The 22,067-nt window shown below is 41.7% G+C and overlaps 1 protein-coding gene across 1 annotated transcript in view; it reads right to left on the bottom strand.

Moving 5' to 3' along the window:
• Positions 1-272: 272 nt before the first annotated feature.
• LOC124594667 overlaps positions 273-22,067 on the bottom strand; it is a 46,230-nt gene continuing 24,435 nt past the window's right edge. The window contains exon 4 of the mRNA XM_047133037.1: positions 273-2,076. Within this exon, the coding sequence (XP_046988993.1) occupies positions 273-1,919 (1,647 nt within the window). The 5' untranslated portion in view covers positions 1,920-2,076. The remainder of the gene's footprint in view (positions 2,077-22,067) is intronic.

Raw genomic sequence — 22,067 nt, 5'->3', positions numbered from 1 at the left:
ATCATAAGATAGCTACAACCTTCCTTTACAAGATTATGTCTTCAAAAAATTTGTATCTTTTTTATGAACGACTATATAAAGGGAAAACTCGGTCACAAAGTCACCCCACCCTGTGGGGTGACTTTGTGACAACATTGTTTTTGGGTTACAAAGTATGGGAAAAAAATAATGTCACAATTTTGACCAATCAAAAAGTATATTTAATCAATGTACATGTGTTTGATGCTTTGGTAGAGCTACATCATTTTTACAAGTGATGAAAAAGGAGCTCCCTAATCTAGATTTTTCACCTCAAAGAACCCTCGCTTTCCTACCGGTCTTGGGGGGTCGATAGTGTAGAAAACTTCTTCTTTGGAGTACAGAATAGCATCTTCTTTAGTAGGCCACTTCCAGAACATCTTGGTCCTCTCCATAACGCTGACAATGTAGCCCTCTTGTTTTTCTTCAGTCACCCTTCCTGGAAAAAGTTTCCCTTCAAAGTTCACCACTACAAAATCATCCACTTTGAAAACGTTTTTTTCAGGAGCCATGCTGTCGATTCCCAAGACGTCTTTATCATTTGGAATCACTTTTGTGGGAGACATTTCAGGTTCTGAATCCTCCAAACAGCTGAAAGATTCATCCAGCACGTCGGGGTCACTGGGATCTTCATCCATCCAGTTCCTCTCTCTGCTGTTGTCTTCATCTGAAGAGCTTTCTTCAGACATCTCACCTGCCAGTACAGCCTTTTCCTTGGATCCGCTGGGTCTGGAGGAAGTGCTGGCTTTTGTGTTCTTCCCTTTCGGCTGTTCCGCCCTACTGGCTTCGATTTCGGCACTGTAGATACTTCTGCCTGCTGGAACAGTGAGCCTTCTCCTTCTCTTGGGGGCCCGGCATCCTGTAACCTCTTCTCTCTTCTTCTGCAGTTCTTCTATGAAGATCTCACCAACCACTCCTGATAAGGACTGTAGGCTCTCTTCCAAGACGGCCTTCGGGAGTCTTTGGAGGACTTCCATTTTGTTAAGCGGAAAAATCCCAGTCTTCCTAAATCCTGACTGGAGATTTTTTATGATGTTCTCCTGCAGCTTGTCCATCATTTTCTTTAACAGACCAGGCAGTTCATCTTTTGGAACTGATGTGCACCGGCTACCAGATGTCGATTGCTTCCAATCTGACAAAATTTCACGCCAAATCAGTTTTAGAACTCTGAATATGGCAACATCTAGCGGTTGCAGTAGATGTGTCGCATTTGGTGGGAGTGCGATAAATTTTATCCCATACTTTTCGCAGAGTCGAATAACCTCTAGGTTAATATGCGAACTCAAATTATCGCCAATAAGAACTTTTTGGCCATCTTGTTGTTTCAGTATGGGGAGCATAAGATTGATGAACCAGTCCTCAAACACTTGGTGATCAAACCATCCAGATTTAGTACGATTGTAGCGGGCTCCTTCAGGTCCATTTTCGGTCCAGGTCGACCACATGTTCTCGGCCTTGTAATTTACGTATAGTGGAGCCAACTGTCCTGCGGCGTTCCCACAGACCATAATCGAAGTACACGCTTTGGAACAATTTTGTATCCGCTCTGGATATTTTGCTCCTCTTCTGACCAACACTTTTTTGCTTCCCGGATCGTCCTGGACGTTCGTTTCGTCGTAATTCCAAATTTTTTCTGGCGGAATACCCTCTAACGCCTTCTCTAAATGCTCAAAATATGAGTCAATCACTTCAGTATCAGTCGCAGCTCTTGCATATGTGATATTTTTGGTGACACGTTCGGAGAGAACATACTTATGCCGCTTCATAAATGACATGGCCCACTCTCTCCCAGGAAAGTTTCCATTTCCAAACACGGGAACTTTTCTTCCAGTTCGATCTAGATATGATTTGACGACACAGCGCAAATCAAGTAATGTCATTGGGAAACCATAAGATGCCATTGCAATGGAATGAGCAACGAATGTATCCTCTTCTTCTTTTGTGAAAATAGGTTGACCCCCATGCTGTCTTTTAGGTTTGACTGTCTCTGAGTTTGAGGTGGTCGAACGTTTTATCTCTTTGGTTTTGTTCCACAATGTGTTTCGATGAATATTGAACCTAAAAGCAGAGAAAAAGAACGTATAAAACATATATACCAGTATGGTATAATTCAGAAAAAAATACCATACCTTTTAAAAGATGTTTAATAGAAAAAATGCCAAAAATATCAGAATTTTACGAAGGTAGGTTTAAAATTTGCATAAATGCTTCCTTTACAAATGCCAGAAGTTGCAAATTGGTGTAAAAACCCGTTTTATGACAGTAAAGTTTGTAACAAAATAAAGGAATGTAGGTAACTTCCTGGTGTACATAGCTGTATTTTGCTCCCTATTCAAGCAGAAGAATTTGCTTAAAAACGCCAAACAGATGGTCATCTAAACGTCTATTTTAGCCTTACAGTATCCAATAAAACGTTTACTTCCTGTGTGACAGTGTATGAAAAATTAAAGAACGATGCTGCTCGCAGGGTCATTTTCTTTGTTAAAACCAATTTAACGGCTTTATCTAACGTCTCTGGAGAGTAATTTCTATAGGCTCTTGCACCCAACTTCCTTTTATAAGACCTCATCTTCTTTTCAGTGCTTGAAAGACAAAAAAACGTGATAAAATATAACCTAAAACCATGGTGGGGTGACTTTGTGACAAGTTGAGGTGTCACAAAGTCGCCACACAAAGTGCGTGCATTTCAGTTTTTGTCTCATATGTTCAACAAACATGGCTTGATTTAATCGATATTCTACAATAATTTGCCCAACATATTAACAAACAAATGTACATACCTGTTTTAGTTGCGTCCTTAACATAAACGTTTTCACAATATAAAGTTTCCCTCGTTTTACGAAAACGTAAATAACAGCGTTTCTAAGCAACGGCGTCGGAAGGAACTATGCGTGTGCAGAAGCTTCACCCTGCTGCCACTACGTGGCGTGGCATGTCTGACAAACGAAATGCGTGGTTCAGCTCTTTCCTGAGACGAGCGGTCGCGGCGCGAGATTTAAAATACGAAAACTCGATCCCTTGTCACAAAGTCACCCCACCAGTCACAAAGTCGCCCCATTTTACGGTAGCTAATTCACACGATAAAATGAAAACCATATGGTCAGTTGTGAAGGAAGTGTCTAGTCAGCAGCACGAGGTCGGTGATTAAAGTCAGTTTGTAGTAAAAATATTTCTGTTACTGATAAATCAGATATATGTACAGTATTTAACAATCATTTTATGAGCATTGCTGGTCAATTAAATAAAAATTTAGTTTCTACAGGGAATCATATAACTCTCTTGGCAAATGCCTTTCCGAGATTGATGTCTGAAATATTCCTCTATGATACAGACAAGTGGCAGATTGAGTCAATAACTAAATCACTGAAGACTAAGGACTCTCGTGGATATGAGGGAGTGGCTAGCAGAATATTAAAGTACTGTGCTGCTCATGTTAGCCCTGTACTTAGCCATATTTGTAATTTTTCCTTTACGAATGGTCGGTTTCCTGAATGATTAAAGTACTCAGTAGTAAAGCAACTTTATAAAAATGGATAAAGGGATCATGTAGACAATTTTAACCTATTTCTATGCCATCAGTGTTTCCTAAAGCTATTGAAAAGGCTTTGTATGTAAGGTAATTGATCATTTCTATAACATAATTTGCTATCAGATGTACAGTTTGGCTTTAGAGGCTGTCTAACAACTCAAAATGCTATAGTCTCTTTTCTCTGTGAGGTACTGGATGGGTTAAATAAAAGGTTTCGAACACTAGGCATATTTTTTCATTTAACTAAGGTGTTTAATTGTGTAGATCACAAAATATTGCTCCAGAAGTTGGACCGTTATGGAATATGGGTAGAAGCTCACAATTGGTTCACTTCTTACTTTAGCAACAGACAGCACAGTGTTGAGAATGGCTGTGATGTGGGGTCTGAGTGGGCTACGGTCAAGTGGAGGGTGCCCCAGGGATCAGTGTTGGGGCCAATTCCATTCCGTATTTATATAAATGATATGCCCTTTAGTATTGTGGGTAATTCTAAAATATTTATGTTTGCTGATGTTGTGTGCAACACTGGCTTGGTATCAAATAATGCAGTCGATGACCTAAGTCCATGGCTTATAGTAAATAAACTAACTCTAAATCACAGTAAGATTTAGTTTTTACAGTTTCTAACACACAATTCAACAAAACTCGACATTTTAATTTCACAGAATGGACATATGATTATTAAACTGAACAGTTCAAATTTCTAGGTGCTCACATAGGTAGTGAACTATCGTGGAAGGCTCACGTTGAGGATCTTGTTCAAAGACTTAATGCAGCTGTTTCTTCTCTTGGATCGGTATTGGAAGTAAGTGATTGTTCAACAAGAAAGTTGGTCTACTTTGTTTATTTTCATTTCCTTACGAGGTATGGTATTATATTTTGGGGTATTCTTCCCATTCCCAAAGTTATATTTTTTGCTCAGAACTGGGTGATTCGGGAAATAAGTTGTGTAAGTACGTGAACCTCTTGCCGACCCATGTTCACTAGTCTGGGTATTTTGACACTGGCCGCCCATTCTTTACTGTCATTTCTTGTTAACAATATCAGCTTATTACCAATAATAAGCAGCTTTCACTCAGTTAATACTCAGCAGAAATCCAACCTGCATTTGGATCGGATTTCCTTAACTCCTGTGTAGTAAGGTGTGCAGTATACTGCTGCATCCATTTTCAGTAAGCTACCACAAGAATCCAAAAATCTTAGCAGTAATCCACACACTTTCAATTTGAAACTTAAGAGTTTCCTCATGGGTCACTCCTTCTATTCTGTTGAGGAGTTCCTTGAAAAATTAAGCTGATTCTTTTGTTATATTGTTGATTGCAGTTACTTAAAGTTGTGCCTTGACTTTTTGGGTTCATAAACATTATTTTTATCTGTTATTACCTTTATGTTGTAATTTCATGTACTGACGCTTTCCATGACCTTGGAGATTTGCTCCTCAATTTGGTCCTATGGAACTTGACGTGTAAATAAATAAATAGGTAAATCAAATGCTAGGTTTTAGGGAATTTTTACACTTTTGGTAGAAGTATTGAACTACATGGTTGGATTTGTAAATGTTCTAATGGTAGGGGCTTTGCTTTAATATAAATTAGTACTTTCACATTTTCTGTGGGCTAGTGACTTTAAACGCCAATAGCCTTGCCGCAGTGGTAACAGTGGTTCCTGTCAGATCACCAAAGTTAAGTGCTGTTGAGCTTGGCTAGCACTTGGATGGATCACTGTCTGGGTCTGCTAAGTGCTGTTGGTGAGCAGGGAACACTTAGCCATTGCAAGACCAATTGAGGACCTACTTGACTGAGAAGTAGTGACACTGGTCACAAAAACTGATCGCATGCCCCTCCGTATCTGCATCCGTTGATGCCTAAAGACTGAGGATGACATGGTAGCTGGTCAGTACTGTTTGGTCTTCAAGGCCTGTTTGGACAGTATTTGTTTTTTTTTAGTGACTTTAAACAATCTGGATATCAGTATTAGTTTTCTATACCAAAGAATCTCTTATGTGTTTCATAAGTAACCAGGGTGAACAGCTGGTAGTTGTATGTGAAATATACTCAGTAGATAATCTTATGTGTGTAGTGCAACATTCCCATGTAGTAAACTTAAAAGAGAATCATATAGTTTGTAGAACATTAGTGTGAAAATATAAATTTTCTTGCCCAGATGCAAGTTAAATCCACAAACGGATGTTAAGTCCATGTACATGGAAGGATTTGAAACCAGGCTAAGGTAGCGTTGTGTCACGCCCTATTTTGTAGGAAACAGCAAGTCACACTCAAGGATTAACTTAGTTGACATATTTTGGAAGATTTCTTAATGTGTAAGTTAGCCAAAAAGACGGGACAGCCCACTGCATGGAAAACGTGTGAAATTTTGTGCAGAGACAGAGTAATGCATCGATGCCATATATCTGGCGAGCAGTACAGGCATTAAATCACAGGCACGTGCTGTGATGTGGGATTGCTTACTCCATGCTGGTGCCATGCCAGAGATGAACTCAGCCCATGGAATAGTACCACAGATGAGAACATCTGACTGGCTTCTTCCCTGTGCAGAGAGATCAAATTTGTTGATTTAGGACCTTGGGTGGCAATCTGCCGCATAGAGAACATTGTCTACTTTGGCAGTTGTAATATTAATCTAGTGTTCTGCAATATGTTCATGTGAAATGTTGTTTATAATGTTGAAGAATATATAAGTTGAACTAAAGTCATAGTATTTGTTGATTTGATGACATTAATTGAACAGCAGCCTCTCTTACACCTTCACACACCACTGGCAGGTGGAGAAGACAAATTTGCACAGCAGACTGGAATGAGTAGTGAGTCTCGTCCACTACTGCAAATGGTGACCAGATTATTTAAGGATATAGTGAGTATTCGGATCATCCGACAAGACAGTGTATGCACTGGCATTTACTACAAATGCAGGTGCAAATATCAATCAAGCAACTGTGACACCATATTTTGTGACTGTGACAGGATGCAAATATTACTGAAGAAGTGGAAAGAGAGCAGTTATTACAAAATAAAAAAAATTTGGAAAATTTATGAAGATTTTCCTAAGAAATTAGGTTGCTTGCCATGGACAACAGACATAAACAACATAGTATTCAAAGAAAGTCTACTTCGGTAAAGTGAAGTCTGGGTGAATTGTTTATTAGTAGTTGGAAAAAAGCAAAAGCCTCTCACTATGGTGAATCATCAATAAAATACAAAGGAGAGTGAAGATGACAGTTCATGAAACAAGACTCGCCAACAACAACAAAGTGGGCAGAGATGACCGAGCAGCTTGTTGTCTATGAGCAGCTGTCCCTGCTTTGATTACTCATTGGGAAATCTACACGACGAGACTACAAGACTTCACTCCATGATACCAGTGCTAGACAACCCACCACTCTCCCAGTCCAGCCAACACATACAGTGAGTTGTTAAAGTGCTGAACAAGTTTTATCAATAGTTGGAGTGATGTCTTGTGATAGTCAGTAGTGTTACATGCAATCTGTTTACAGGGGAAATTGAGTTGTATATGATAGTGACACTGTGCTTGGGAGAGTCTGTGTTTATACAAAAGCATAATTCTTAAGTGAATATTGTGTACACATACTTATGTGCCAATAATAACACATAGAATAGCTTCTGAAATACTGGTAGGGCTCCATGATTTCATAGTTAAATTAACAAATAGGTTAAAAATGAGGTAAGACGTGATTTGAGCAAAAAAATAGATGATAACACAAATGAGTTGAACAAAAAAATCAGTGATTCCAATCAGAATTGTCTGTTAGCATATAAAATATAAGGCCAATTTAGAAAAGCTGGAAAAAGATTTAGAGACCCATATCAGAGAATCAAGGCAAGAGAAAGAAGAAACAAACAATACACACATCAAAAAAAGTTGTGCATCACCTCGGTTCTGGGAGTTCCAGAACCTGTACAGAAAATTGGAATAGAGACCAACATAAACATCATTTCCGCCCTATTTATTGCTCATGAAAACCACACATTTAATGTTGCACCACCATACAGTGAGACCTTGAGAGGTGGTGGTCCAGATTGCTGTACACACCTGTACCTCTAATACCCAGTAGCACATCCTCTTACATTGATGCCTACCTGTATTCATCATGGCATACTAACCACAAGTTGCTCAAGGCACTGTTGGTCCATATTGTCACAGTCCTCAATGGTGATTCAGTGTAGATCCCTCAGAGTGGTTGGTAGGTCATGTCGCCCATAAACAGCCCTTTTCAGTCCATCCCAAGCATGTTTGGAAGGATTCATGTCTAGAGAACATATTGGCTACTCTAGTCGAGTGATGTCATTATGTGCATGATAGGGGTGTGGATTGTCGTCCATGAAGACAAATGCCCTGTCAATATGTGCCAATATGGTTGCACTATCAGTCAGAGGATAGCATTCATGTATTGTACAGCCATTGCGGCGCCTTCCATTACCACCAACAGCGTACATCAGCCCCATGTGATGCCGTCCCAAAACAGCAGGGAACCTCCACCTTGCTGCAGTCGCTGGACAGTGTGTCTAAGGCGTTCAGCCTGACCGGGTTTCCTCCAAACACACGATTGTCTGGTTGTAGGAATATGCGACACTCATCGGTGAAGAGAACGTGATGCCAATTCTGAGCGGTCCATTCGGCATGTTGTTGGGCCCATCTGTACCTCGCTGAATGGTATCGTAGTTGCAAAGATGGACATCGCGATGGATGTTGCAAGTGAAGTTTTGCATCATGCAGCCTATTGCGCACAGTTTGAGTCAAATGGTTCAAATGGCTCTGAGCACTGTGGGACTCAACATCTGTGGTCATAAGTCCCCTAGACCTTAGAACTACTTAAACCTAACTAAACTAAGGACATCACACACATCCATTCCCGAGGCAGGATTCGAACATGCGACCGTAGCAGTCGCGCGGTTCCTGACTGAGCGCCTAGAACCGCTAGACCACCGCGGCCGGCCAGTTTGAGTCGTAACACGATGTCCCGTGCCCGCATGAAAAGCATTATTCAACATGGTGGCACTGTTGCCAGGGTTCCTCCAAGCCGTAATCCATAGGTAGTGGTCACCCACTGCTGTAGTAGCCCTTGGGCGGCCTGAGCGACACATGTCATCGACAGTTCCTGTCTGTCTGTATCTCCTCCATGTCCGAACAACATCACTTTGGTTCACTCCGAGATGCCTGGACACTTCCCTTGTTGAGATCTCTTCCTGGCACAAAGTAACAATGTGGACGCGATCAAATCACGGTATTGATGTCTAGGCATGGTTGAACTACAGTCAATACGGGCCATGTACTTTCTTCCTGGTGGACTGAGTAGAACTGATCAGCTGTCCGACCCCCTCCGTCAAATAGGCGCTGCTCATGCATGGTTGTTTACATCTTTGGGCGGGTTTAGTGACATGTGAACAGTCAAAAGGACTGTATCTGTGATACAGTATCCACAGTCAACATCTATCTTCAGCAGTTCTGGGAACCGGAGTGATGCAAAACTTTTTTTGATATGTGTAGAATTTTAGACTTACAAAAGTCATTAGACTCATATAAAGAGAAGGCCAGAGAGGAAAGTAAGAAACCAACCATTCTGCTCCAACAGGCATACTTCTTGTGCTCAGCTTATTCCAGAATTTCAAACAGTTTTGAACAATCACACCTTATTACTTACAATACACCTACAAAAGTACAATCTCGACAGGTGCATAACACTAACTGTTTTCATCTTTGTATGGGGATCCTTTTTTTTTTACCTTTTATACAATGTACATATGTGGGGTCAGTTTTGAGCACATTTTTTAGTGGAGGTTGTGAACAGAAGTAGTAAAAGACTTGAGACCAGTGGTTTTATATCGGGACAATTTGAGAACACAGGCCTTGCATGTGCGCACCCCCCCCCCCCCCCCCCTTGCCCCACCCACTCACCCACCCACCCACCCATCCATCCATCCATCCACCCACCCACACACACATACACACACACACACACACACACACACACACTAGTACTCTGATTTTTTTTTTTGCCTTTCTTCTCTATTATGAGGACAATTTCTGTTCATCCCTCCTCCGAGATTCATATATTTCTGTTGTGAAACCCTTCATTCATTCTGTCTCTGTAATTGACTAAAATCCCGTTGTCACAGGAGGACTCGAGGGTTAAGGAGCGTACATAAACACGCATAAATACACATTAATACTAACTCTCAAATCCATACACACCAATACACTAGTAGATACAAACAGGAATGCACTTATTAATCTGAGGTTACATTTTCTTTTTTCTTTGGGGGGGGGGGGGGGGGCAGACTAGTAGGAAAGTAACCCAGCCCCTTAGCATGTAGTTAACGACGTGCTAACATCTTAAATGTATGGATAGCAGTAAACCGAGCAACAGGAGAAAGGGTTATGAAATTACCACAAAACAACCCAATTGTTAAGGCGGTACCACAGAACACTTAAAAGGGGAGTAACATTTTAAGTCTGTTGTGAGGAAGAGTGTGAAATATTAAAGGAAGAAATAAATAATTTATGGACAGTGTTATGTTGGAGGATGTGAACCAAAATAAAATGATACAGGCAAGATGGTCAAATGCTCCATGAAATAGTAATGAGGGGAAAATGTGCAAAGGTATACAAAGATAGTAAAAATAAACTAAAATGAAATAATGAAGTTTCTGTTTTCTCTTGTTCTTGAAAGAATATAATAAGTTTAGTAGTATCAAAGATGTATAAAGTCTCATAATAAGTCTCAACAATAAAGTATTAAAAAGCATAAGTTAAGCAAGAAGCAGTAGGCTACGAGCTCAAAATAAATGAATGATTCTGACACATTTTGCCTCCACCGTGGGACATGTAATGTCACAGGCTATTTTGTAAGAAATAGTGTGTCACACTCAATGTTTAACTTAGCCAACAATATGTGTCGGAAGATTTTTTTAATGTGTAAGTTAGGCAAAAAGACTGGACAGCCCACTGTGTGGGAGATGTTGGAAATCCGTGTAGAAACAGAGTAATCCATGGACACCATATGTCTGGTGAGCAGTACAGGTGTTAAAATATCGCCACCTGCTGTGGTGTGGGATGGCTTACTCTGAGTTGGTGTAGCACCAGAGATGAACATGGTACATGGAATAGTGCTGCAATGACAAAGCGCAACTAGTGTCTTCTCCGTGAAGAGATATCAGATGTATTGATTTTGCAACTTGGGTGACAATCTGTCTTCTCTGGCAATTGTAATACTAATATGGTGTTCTGTAAAATGTTAATGTGACATATTGTTTATGATGTTGAAGAATATATTAGTTAAACTGACGTCTGAGTATTTGTTGAGTTGGTGATGCTAGTTGGAGAACAGCATCTCTTACAGCTCCACACATAACTGCAAAGTGAAGAATGATCAGCACAGCAGACTGGAACCGAGTAGCAGGTCTGGTCAACTACTTCAGACTGTGACCAAATTATTTAAGAAAATAATGAGTATTCAGAACACCAGACAAGACAGTGTATACAGTGGCACGTACTACGCGCATAAGTACAAGCATCAATCAAGCCACTGCAACACCATAGTGGTTGAAGATTGTTTAAAACTTATGAGTCTAATTCACTGTAAAGTAAGGCATTATTAAGAGTAACAATTTGTGATGGAAGACGTCTTGTGTGGGTTGTACACTCCGTCCCGTGCAATCCGTGTGAGCTGGAGACATAGCTGTTGACATCTCTGTGAAGGAAAGTCAGCCATTGCTCAACAGCCCTGATATATGAAAAACACTGTAAAATGTTAAAGCTGTATAACTTGGAGCTGTAAGCAACTGGAATATGCAATGTACACATTTTAACAGGAGTTTAATACACATATTGCACAGAAGAAGAGTTTCAGAATTATTCAGAAGTAGGTGGTCTTTTAAGTAACTTTTCTGGCTGGCACTGCATTGCAACAGAGGTTAAGTAATCTGAAGCCAAGACGTCTTGGCCACAGTACTTATGTAACTGGTTTCAAGTGCAAGGGTGTGAAATTTATAATCTATGGCAACTATAAAATAAACACGCAAATGGACCATTAAGATGTAGCTACATCATTGGGGATGGGTGGGTGGGCGGGGAGTGTTTGAGTAGTGTTCCACAGCACTGTAGAATATGACATCACATGGTACGATCTTGCTGTTAAGTCAAAGAAGCAGATGAGCGCAGGAAAATGTGATTTCTGCTGAGGTAAACAGCATTCATGGCTGTAAAATACCTTGTTTCAGGCCCTTACTTTCATAGTTCTTCCAGCTGACGTGAATCATGCAGTTGAATCTCTCCATCCTCTCTCTCTCTCTCTCTCTGTGTGTGTGTGTGTGTGTGTGTGTGTGTGTGTGTGTGTGTGGGTGGGTGGGAGGGGGGGGGCAGTAATTAAGATTATTTGTGGTGTAAAATTATATACTGCATGTTTTAGGACCTAGTCACAATACAAAATGCACAGTAGTGAACTCATAGTACTTCGAAGTCTTCAGTATGCTTCAGCGGTTGTTGTTTACATGTGAGTTTCTGGATCTAACATGAACTAGGAGTGGTTTAAGTTTACTGACACAGTCATATGTCACAGTAAGAGAAGGGGATGTGATGGAAGTGGCCATCACTCATACAGTCATCAGTTTCCTAACACAAGACATCAACAGCACGATACATTTGCAGAATACTTACTGCGTGCAGGATCTTCTGGTTCCTGCATAATTGAGTGTCAACATACTTTAGTGCTCATACGCAAACACAGCTGTCAATTTTGAGGAATATTTGGTAGATCAAGCAGGATGTGTTTCATTGCCAGTGCATGTGCCTGATTTAACACACTTTGGTTGTATTTTTCATTGGTGCCATGTCAAGAGTGTGGCATAGATTACGCCAATAAAGCATTGAAAAGAAGAGATACGAGGGCCGTTCAGAAAGTAACCTCCGGTTGATTTAAAAAAATACACCAAGTTAAATAAAAATATTTTAATTTATACATCTTACAACTACATCTTTGCACTATTTTTCTACATAGTCTCCATAGCGATTGAGGCACTTATCGTATCTCTTCACAAGCTTTGAAATTCCTTCTGCATAAAAATCACCCGCTTGTGCCTGGAGCCAGCCTGTGACCGCATCTTTGAGCTCTTCGTCGTCATCAAACCGCTGTGACCCGAGCCATTTCTTCAAATGCATGAAGAGGTGATAATCACTTGGCGCCAGGTCTGGGCTGTAAGGTGGATGGTTGATAACGTCCCACTTGAAGGACTCGAGAAGGACCGTTGTTCTGCGAGCAGAGTGAGGACGGGCGTTATCGTGCAAAAAAACGATACCGGAAGTCAGCATACCACGGCGTTTGTTCTGTATAGCCCGTCGTAACTTTTTTATTGTTTCACAGTACACGTCTTGATTAATGGTCATACCACGTTCCATGAATTCAACCAACAACACCCCTTTGGCATCCCAAAACACCGTTGCCATCAGTTTTCTGGCAGAAAAATCTTGCGAGGCTTTTCTTGGTTTGGTAGGCGAATTTGAATGTGCCCACATCTTTGATTGTTCTTTTGTCTCAGGGTTCAAGTACTTAATCCAGGTTTCGTCACCGGTCACGATTCTGTTTAACAATGGTTCTCCTTCATCCTCATAACGTGACAAAGTCTAATGCAGAGGCCATTCTTTGCGTTTTGTGGTGGTCGGTAAGAATTTTGGGCACCCATCATGCACAGAACTTACGGTAACCCAATCTTGCTGTCACTATCTCGTACAAGAGAGTCTTAGAAATCTGTGGAAAACCAGTAGACAACTCCGACATTGAGAAACGTCGATTTTCACGAACTTTTGCATCAACTGTCTGAACGAGTTCGTCAGTCACCAATGATGGTCTACCACTCCTCTCTTCATCATGAATGTTTTCTCGTCCACTTTTAAATAAACGTACCCATTCACGGACAACTCCTTCACTCATAACTCTTGGTCCGTACACGGCACAAAGCTCACGATGAATAGCTGCTGCAGAATAGCCTTTGGCTGTAAAAAACCTTATGACAGCACGCACTTCACATTTGGCGGGGTTTTCTATTGCAGCACAGATTTCAAACTGCCACAAAAACTAAACTAGCGCAGGTACGACGTTCACTCGACCACGGCTTGATGCCGACTGACCTGTTGAGTGCGTGAACGCACAGATGGCGTCGCTACTCCCCGCACCAACCCGCACTGTGACCAATCGGAGGTTACTTTCTGAACCACCCTCGTATATAGGAAGAAATACATTAACAATAACAAAGTGCTTTTACAATTTATAGTTAACTTTTACCCAAAATTCTCCTTGAAATTTGCTGAAAGTTAAATTAAAGGGTGATGACACAACACAGATTCATCCTCGTGACCTGATGTTTTACATGGAAGTGGATGTGAAACTTCACGGTTGCATCTATAATTTAAACGAGTCCTATATTAATGTGCTGCACTATCAGAGAGCATTCTGGAATGGATGGATCATATTACTAACACAATCCACTATATCACTGAAGCATCAGTTTCACAACCTACAGATAAATTAACAGAGGCAGCCTGTTCCATGGAGGAGCAACAAATGCTGTTTCACAGTCAGAGGCACGTGTGCAGCTCTGTGTAGATTCAAATCTCATTGAGTTACTGGGGAGAACAAGAAAAGATCTTAGCAACATTTCCTGGAACTATTCATTCCACTAAGATTTGTATTGTGTGGAAGACTGTCAGGAGGATTTCTAGGAGAGCAAGGACATGGTCAGCTGCTGATTTAATGCCAACCACATATCCTAAGACAAATCAGAGAGACATAGCCCAGACAGTGGCAGAACATTTTTCAGAATTACTGCCACTGCTAGTCAGCTTTAAAATTTTTGACAACACAGAGTTGACACTGAGAAGAATGTACAGTTGGGGCTCTAGTTCCACCAATGGTGAAGCATACAACTGCATCTTCTCCATGTGGGAGCAGTATTCCGTAATGCCTGTGGCGCATGACGCATCACTTGATCATGGTAGAGTGCATTACAGTATGTTGTAGCACCTCACAGAGAAGGAAAGTGTTTCAGTTCCCCTCTTGAAACCTGGGACGGACCATACAACCCAAGTAGTTACCATAGTTTTGTCTTCGCTAGTTCTTTAGAAAGAACTTGGTTAGCCACCACTTTGTCTGCATTTTAGAATCCAAACAGCTCCTTCGTCAGGTTTAGAAAGTTTTGGAAGTGTTGCTCCACCCTTGACAATGTGGTCTTATTGGAAGTGGCTGCACAGTAGGTTTTCCTGCACATGCATCAACTGATAGGTTTAGTTTTTGACCTCAAGAAAGGCTATGATACTATACTGAGACATGATATCTTTAGGCAGGTCTATGAACGGAGCTCCCTTGAATGTCTTCCCTTCTTTTTGCAATCCTTCCTCTCCCCATAGTATTTTAAATATTGAGTTGAGGACATTCTCTCTTACCATTATGAATTGATACAGTGTACCTCAAGTAGTGTTTTAAGTGTATGTATATTTTCTAGGGCTATGAATATAATAGTGTAACATCGACAGTAAGAAATTTTGTCCAGTGTTTGTTATTTGGACACAACATCTTCTCATTTTACTCCCCTTTGATCCTTGTAACAACAACCCATCAGCTACAGCTGAATATGGGGTGTGTTCAAAAACTTCTGGAACTTTGCCCACAAAATTTTTCTGTGCTTACCTTTTACTTATTGTGCATGGTTCCCTTTGATATGCTCTCCCCCACAATTGATACACCACTCCCAATACTGTTTCCATTTCCAGAAGCAATCTTGGTATGCCTCTTGCTGGATTGTGCAAAGCACCATTTATGAGTTTTCTTTTATCTTGTCTATCACTGCAAATCTTCGTCCTTTCAATTGTATTTTCAACTTTGGAAATAAAAAGACGTTCACAGGGCCAGATCTGGAGAGTATGGAGGATGAGGCAACACAGTGAGTTTATTTTTTGTGCAATAGCCACACACCAAGATGTGTGAAAGGGCAGGTGCGTTATCATGATGCAAGAGCCATGAATTGTCTCGCCACATTTCAGGCCGTATCCTTCTCACATTTTCTCGTAGGCATCACAACACATCCTGATAGTACCATCGATTAACATTATGTCCCTGTGGCACGAATTCATGATGAGGTAATCTTTCAAATTCAAAGAGAATTATCAGCATGCCTTTGATGTTTGACCTGACCTGATGGGCTTTTTTTGGTCTTGTAGAATCTTTCCTGATCCATTGTGAAGATAGAACTTTGGTCTCAACATCACAACTGTAGATCTACATCTAATCACCAGTTATGATTCTCTTAAGGAAGATCTCGTTCTCATTTCTGCGATCCAAAAGCTCTTCACAGATTGCGTGGCAAAGTCTTTCTGGTCTTGACTCTTGAGCTGTGGGTAGAACTTGGTGGCAATGTGATGCATTCCAAGATGCTGTCAGGATTTCATGACATGATCCAACTGAAATGTTACATTCTTCTGCAATCTCTTGCACAGTCAGTCTTCGATAGGCATGCACAATTTTGTTGATGTTCCTGACGTGAACGTTATTGGTAGACATCAAAGGGCACCCTGAACAAGGGTCAAACGGTCATCTTTAAATTCTGTGAACCATTTGTAACACCGAGTACAGCCAAAGCACTTATCACCGTAGGCTTCCTACATCATTCTGTAAAGATTTTCATGAATTTCATACAACATTTAATGCAAATAAGTTGCTCCTCTAACTCTGCCATCTCGGAATTCGCAAACTGTGGAGGCAACGTTCTACTCAATACAGCACTGAACAATAATTAAAAGACATATAAAAATGAAATTTCCAGCAGTTACACATTAAACACTGCCATGTGCAGGGATGCAAACCACATTTTGCTCTAACATACATTGAACAGACCTCGTACAGTATTAGAAGGCTGGAGGAATGTGTGTGTGTGTGTGTGGGGGGGGGGGGGGGGGGGTTGTGAGCATTCTTTTTAATGGTTTAGATTTCTGAACTGAATTTTAAGGAAGTGGTGAGATTTGTGGATCTCACATTTGATTTTAAGTATACTTGATTGCCACACCTTCAGCTTGTTTTGCATGAGGAACCTACTTGTCTAAGTCGTTGACTTGTGGTTAGTATGTGTCACATAAAAGAATGAAAATTGACAAGCATGCCTGTTGCAAGTGGTTTAGTGATGTTAATAATCAACTGACTGTGTTTGTTGTAGGGATATGAAATGCTACATGTGCTGAAGACTGCACATGAAGAGAAGGGTGTGTGGATATGTTATTTGTTAATGTTGGAATTAATCAATTTTCACTGTACTCCCTTATATTATACTAATGAGGAGCCATCCTTCTATATTCTCTTAATGTTTAATTTACTGCTTGCTTCTGAGAATTGCATGAAGACTCAACCAGATATACAAATTAAAAAATGGTTTAGGTTTCACAATACCTAGAAAAAAAAGGCTAAACTATACTTATATTATACTTATATTATACTAATGAGGAGCCATCCTTCTATATTCTCTTAATGTTTAATTTACTGCTTGCTTCTGAGAATTGCATGAAGACTCAACCAGATATACAAATTAAAAAATGGTTTAGGTTTCACAATACCTAGAAAAAAAAGGCTAAACTATACTTATACAACGACTTTTTTAAATGAAAGTGATTTCAACAATGAAAACATCAGTCTGTTGTAGGGTTAAAATAATTTTTGATATTATTTAGCACTTAGAAAGAAAACAAGACATAAAGAATAATAGAAAATTGTGCTATTTACTGCTTTCTAAATATTGTTTGATGTGTTTGTATGCATACACCTTTCACATTCTTCCAGTTCTCAGCAGTGTGGAGAATTCAGTGTGAGATTTTTGTCAAGAACACTCATTTTTAATTTTGCTTTGTCCATTAAGAAACTTTACTGCATTGCTGGATCCTTAATGCTCTTACTGTATTTAGACTTTTAGTAAGAAGGATAGTCTGTTATAACCTCACTTTTACTATTCACAACTGAGCTAAAAAGCAGGTGACAGTCAGGTGATATTGGAGTTAATGTGTAAAAGTGATGAACAGTTTCTGACAAATGAGTCTCACTACCTGAATAATATGGCAGTGATGCAGCAGTGGATTCAACTACTATGAATAGTTTATTGAGGCAGTACAGCTGCTCATGTAAAAGAGACTTTAGGAATATGAAAGTGTGAATCCTAAGGGACTAAATATTTTAAAAAGTGTAGTCACTGTGCTTGGGGCACAGACCAAATCTTTATGTTTTAATTTTATGGAGCCTTCATGCAATTGTATTGTAACTGTGGACATACTGTCTATGGAGCTGCAAGAGCTTCAACTTTTAAAACAAATTTGGACTTCGTGTATCACAGGAGAATATTCATATAGAGGCACATGTGTGTGACACATGTGCAGTTTTTATGGCAGACTTCTGTGGTATTACCTGACTTTTCCATCAGTGCTTGAAGAAAAATGATGATGATAAAAAACCAAACACTTTCCTGTTGCACTGTAATTGTTAATTATGTAGTACAGTTTTCAGGTTCTAAAGCCATTCCTAAGTGTCAGTTTAATGTCTCAGTAAAAGATAAAATGACGTACTGTCAAGATTTTATTGAGGCAGATATGCAGTATTTACAATGCATATTGTATGAGTGGTTTTGAGTTAAAAGATGTTCCACAAAGTTTGAATCTGTCATTCCTACATTCTAGTTTCTTTTGTGTTCGACAGCCAAGTACCCACGGTTCTGTTGGTTTGTCAGGCAGAGATATGACCATTTATCTGAATATGAGAGAAGCAAGAGACTGGTCAGAAGCACCAAATTTTAAATGTTAATACTTTTAGAGTAAACAAGACTGCTTACCAGATAGCAGAAGCATTGAGTCATTGACAGAGAAAGAAAACGTGGTAGCTTTTGGAGTGATCCTCTTTTCGAGTTAAACTTAAGTGTACACACACACAAACACACACACACACACACACACACACACACACACACACACACACAAATCTCATTGTCACATTGCAATCCCACCCATTCTCCATCTCTTGATCGAGGACACCTTCCTGGGTGCATTTTACACCACGCACTAGGCAGTGTCGCTTTCTGCATCGACGATGAGCATGGTCCTCTTTGCACCTGATATCCAGCATGGTAGCCATTCCATTGTGGTGAGGCCACCATATACCCTGTTGGTTGTAGCTCCCTGACCACACAGAGATCACCCTACTGATGCCTGCACCGTTCACTCACCACGTATGCCAAGGGGTAGATGCCCATCCCCCTGGAGCATTGGGACTCCCGGCAATGGCCATCCTGCCAGGTGGCCTTTGCTGCGGCTGGGTGGCACCCGTGGGGAGGGCACCTGGTCGGATTGGGTGACTTCAGGGAGGATGACACACGATGAAGCGTAGTCCATCGTCTCTTGCTGGTGGTGAAAAACCAGCAGTCTCTAAGTGTTCACGAGCTCAATTCAACACACAGAAGTACAACCCCAAATCGTTCCCTCCCTGGCCACGCTATGGGAGGAACATCAGGGTAAGGATGGCAGTGGATCTTATTCGCCCCGGTACCATGTATGTTCGAGAGCTGATGGGGAGTCTTTCGTGATGATGAACCCTCAGTTTTTTGTTGAGCATTTAGAGGACAAGTTTGGAGAGGTGGAGCGCTTGTCCAAAATGAGATCTGGGTCAGTCTTGATCAAAACAGCATCTTCTGCCCAGTCACGGGCGTTACTCGCTTGTCACAAGCTGGGGGATGTTTCTGTAACCATCACACCCCATAAGAGCTTAAATACAGTCCAGGGTATCATATTTCACAGGGATCTTCTTTCGCAGTCCGACAATGAGCTGTGTGCAAATTTAGAGAGGTGAGGTGTACATTTCATCCGGTGTGTCCACCGGGGTCCAAGGGATAATCAGGTTGCCACCAGTGCCTTCATCTTGACCTTCGAGGGTGATTCATTGCCCGAGAAGTTCAAGGTGATGGTCTGCCACTATGATGTAAAGCCCTATATCCCTTCCTCGATGTGGTGCTATAAGTGCTGGAAGTTCGGTCATATGTCTTCCCACTGTACTTTCAGTGTTACATGTCGAGATTGCGGATGCCCATCACATACCAATACTCCATGTGCCCCACCTCCCACCTGTGTCAACTGCGAAGAGCATCATTCACCTTGCTTGCCAGACTGCAGGATTCTCCAGAAAGAAAGGAAAATCATGGAGTACAAGTACCCTGGACCGACTGACATACACTGAGGCTAAGAGAAAATTTGAATGTCTGCATCCTGTGCCTGTAACATCGTCTTACACCGCCACTATAACAGTTCTGGCACCGCCAGCTACGCCAACCCCAGTCACATCTCAGAGCTGGACAACTACACTTGCCCCCCAACCATTGGGGACATCCATCCCCACTTCTAAGCTGGAGAAGTGTAAGTCTTCTTTGGCTTCTCTCACTTGGAAGGGGTCCCTTGGGTCACTCCCTTTCCAGGTTTCTACTAGTGGGGAAGATGACACCCAGCAGTGACTGAAGAGTCCAAAAGCAGCTGGTCATTGCGCTTCACACTCATCCTCAGTCCCGGAGACTGAGCCAGTGAAGTCCTCCCAGCCAGGAAACCCAAGGAGCAGGAAATCCAAAAAGAAAACCCCTAAGACCAAGGAAATTGCAGTTGCACCCACACCACTGCTACCTACAAGCCCTGCATCTGAGGATGGGGTGGAGATTTTGGCATCCGCTGGGGACGTAGAAGATCTTGCCAGACCCTCAGACACAATGAGTATAGACTGCTCAGGCAATAAGTCAGCGGTAGCAGGTGACTCTGAGTTGTAATCTACCACACAATGACGTCATTCTCCAGTAGAATTGAGCAGTTTTTTCCACCGCCTGGCTGAGCTACGGCAACTGTTAAGCTTTACACCTCCTATCTGCATTGCCCTCCGGGAAACCTGGTTCCCAGCAATGTGTACCCTTTCCCTCCACGGCTATAAGGGATATTACAGGAACCATAACGAATATAATTGAGTGTCATGTGGAGTTTGCGTTTATGTCCTAAACTCAGTCTGTAGTGAACCTGTGCCTCTTCAAACCTCTCTTGAAGCTGTAGCTGTCAGAATAAGGATGACACAGGAAATAACTGTCTGCAATGTATATCTTCCTCCACATGGTGCAGCACCTCTGAAAGTATTGGCTGCACTGTTTGATTAACTCACTAAACCTTTCATACTTTTGGGAGATTTTAACACCCATAACCCCTTGTCGGGTGGCACTGTGCTTACTGGCCAAGGCCGAGAGGTCAAAACTTTCGCAGTTCGACCTCTGCCTCTTAAATACTGGGGCCACCACACATTTCAGTGTGGCTCACGGTAGTTACTCGGCCATTGATTTATCAATTTGTAGCCCAGGACTTCTCCCATCTATCCACTGGAGAGCACATGACCACCTGTGTGGTAGTGACCACTTCCCCATCTTCCTGTCACTGCCGCAGTGTCAGGCCCACAGACACCTGCCCAGATAGGCTTTAATCCCCCCCACACACGGTAACATCGATGTGATGGTTGAGCAGGTGGCTACAACATTTGTTTCTGTGGCAGAAAACTCGATCCCTCACTCTTTTAGGGTGCCCAAGGTATAAGGCAGTCCCTTGGTGGTCACCGGAAGTTGCTGAAGCAATTAAGGAGTGTCGGCAAGCTCTACAGTGGCATAAGCAGCACCCTTCCCTGGAGCACCTAATAGCCGTTAAACAGCTCCATGCTCGCGTTCACCAACTTATCAAATGACAGAAGCAGGAGTGTTGGGAGAGATAAGTCTCAACCATTGGGTGCCGTATGTCACGTTTCCAAGTCTGGGCAAAGATCAAACGTGTTTTTGGGTACCATACCCCAACAGGTGTTCCTGGTGTTAACATAAATGCCATGTTATCTACCGGCACAAACACGATTGCCAAGCACTTTGCTCAAGCCTCTGTGTCGGAGAATTACCCCCCAGCCTTTCACACTCTCAAACAATGGCTGGAAGGGAATGTCCTCTCATTCACTACACGCCACAGTGAATCCTGTAATGTCACATTTACAGAATGGGAGCTCCTCAGTGCCCTTGCACATTGCCCCAACACAGCTCCTGGGCCTGATCAGATCCACAGCCAGATGATTAAACATCTCTCATCTGATTGCAAGCAATATCTTCTTGTCATCTTCAACCACATCTGGTGCGATCGCGTCTTTCCATCACAATGGCAGTAGAGCACCATCATTCCAGTGCTCAAACCCAGTAAAATCCACTTGATGTGCATAGCTATTGGCCCATCAGCCCCACCAACGTTCTTTGTAAGCTGCTGGAATGTATGGTATGTCGGCGGTTGGGTTGGATCCTGGAGTCAAGTGTCCTACTGTCTCCTTGTCAGGGTGGCTTCTGCCAGGGTTGCTCTACCTCTGATAATCTTGTGTCCCTCAAGTCTGTCATCCAAAACACCTTTTCCAGACAGCAACACCTGGTTTCCA

The sequence above is a fragment of the Schistocerca americana genome, chromosome 2 (genome assembly GCF_021461395.2).
Source record: "Schistocerca americana isolate TAMUIC-IGC-003095 chromosome 2, iqSchAmer2.1, whole genome shotgun sequence".
Lineage (NCBI taxonomy): Eukaryota > Metazoa > Arthropoda > Insecta > Orthoptera > Acrididae > Schistocerca > Schistocerca americana.
This window is presented reverse-complemented; position numbering and strand designations above follow the sequence as displayed.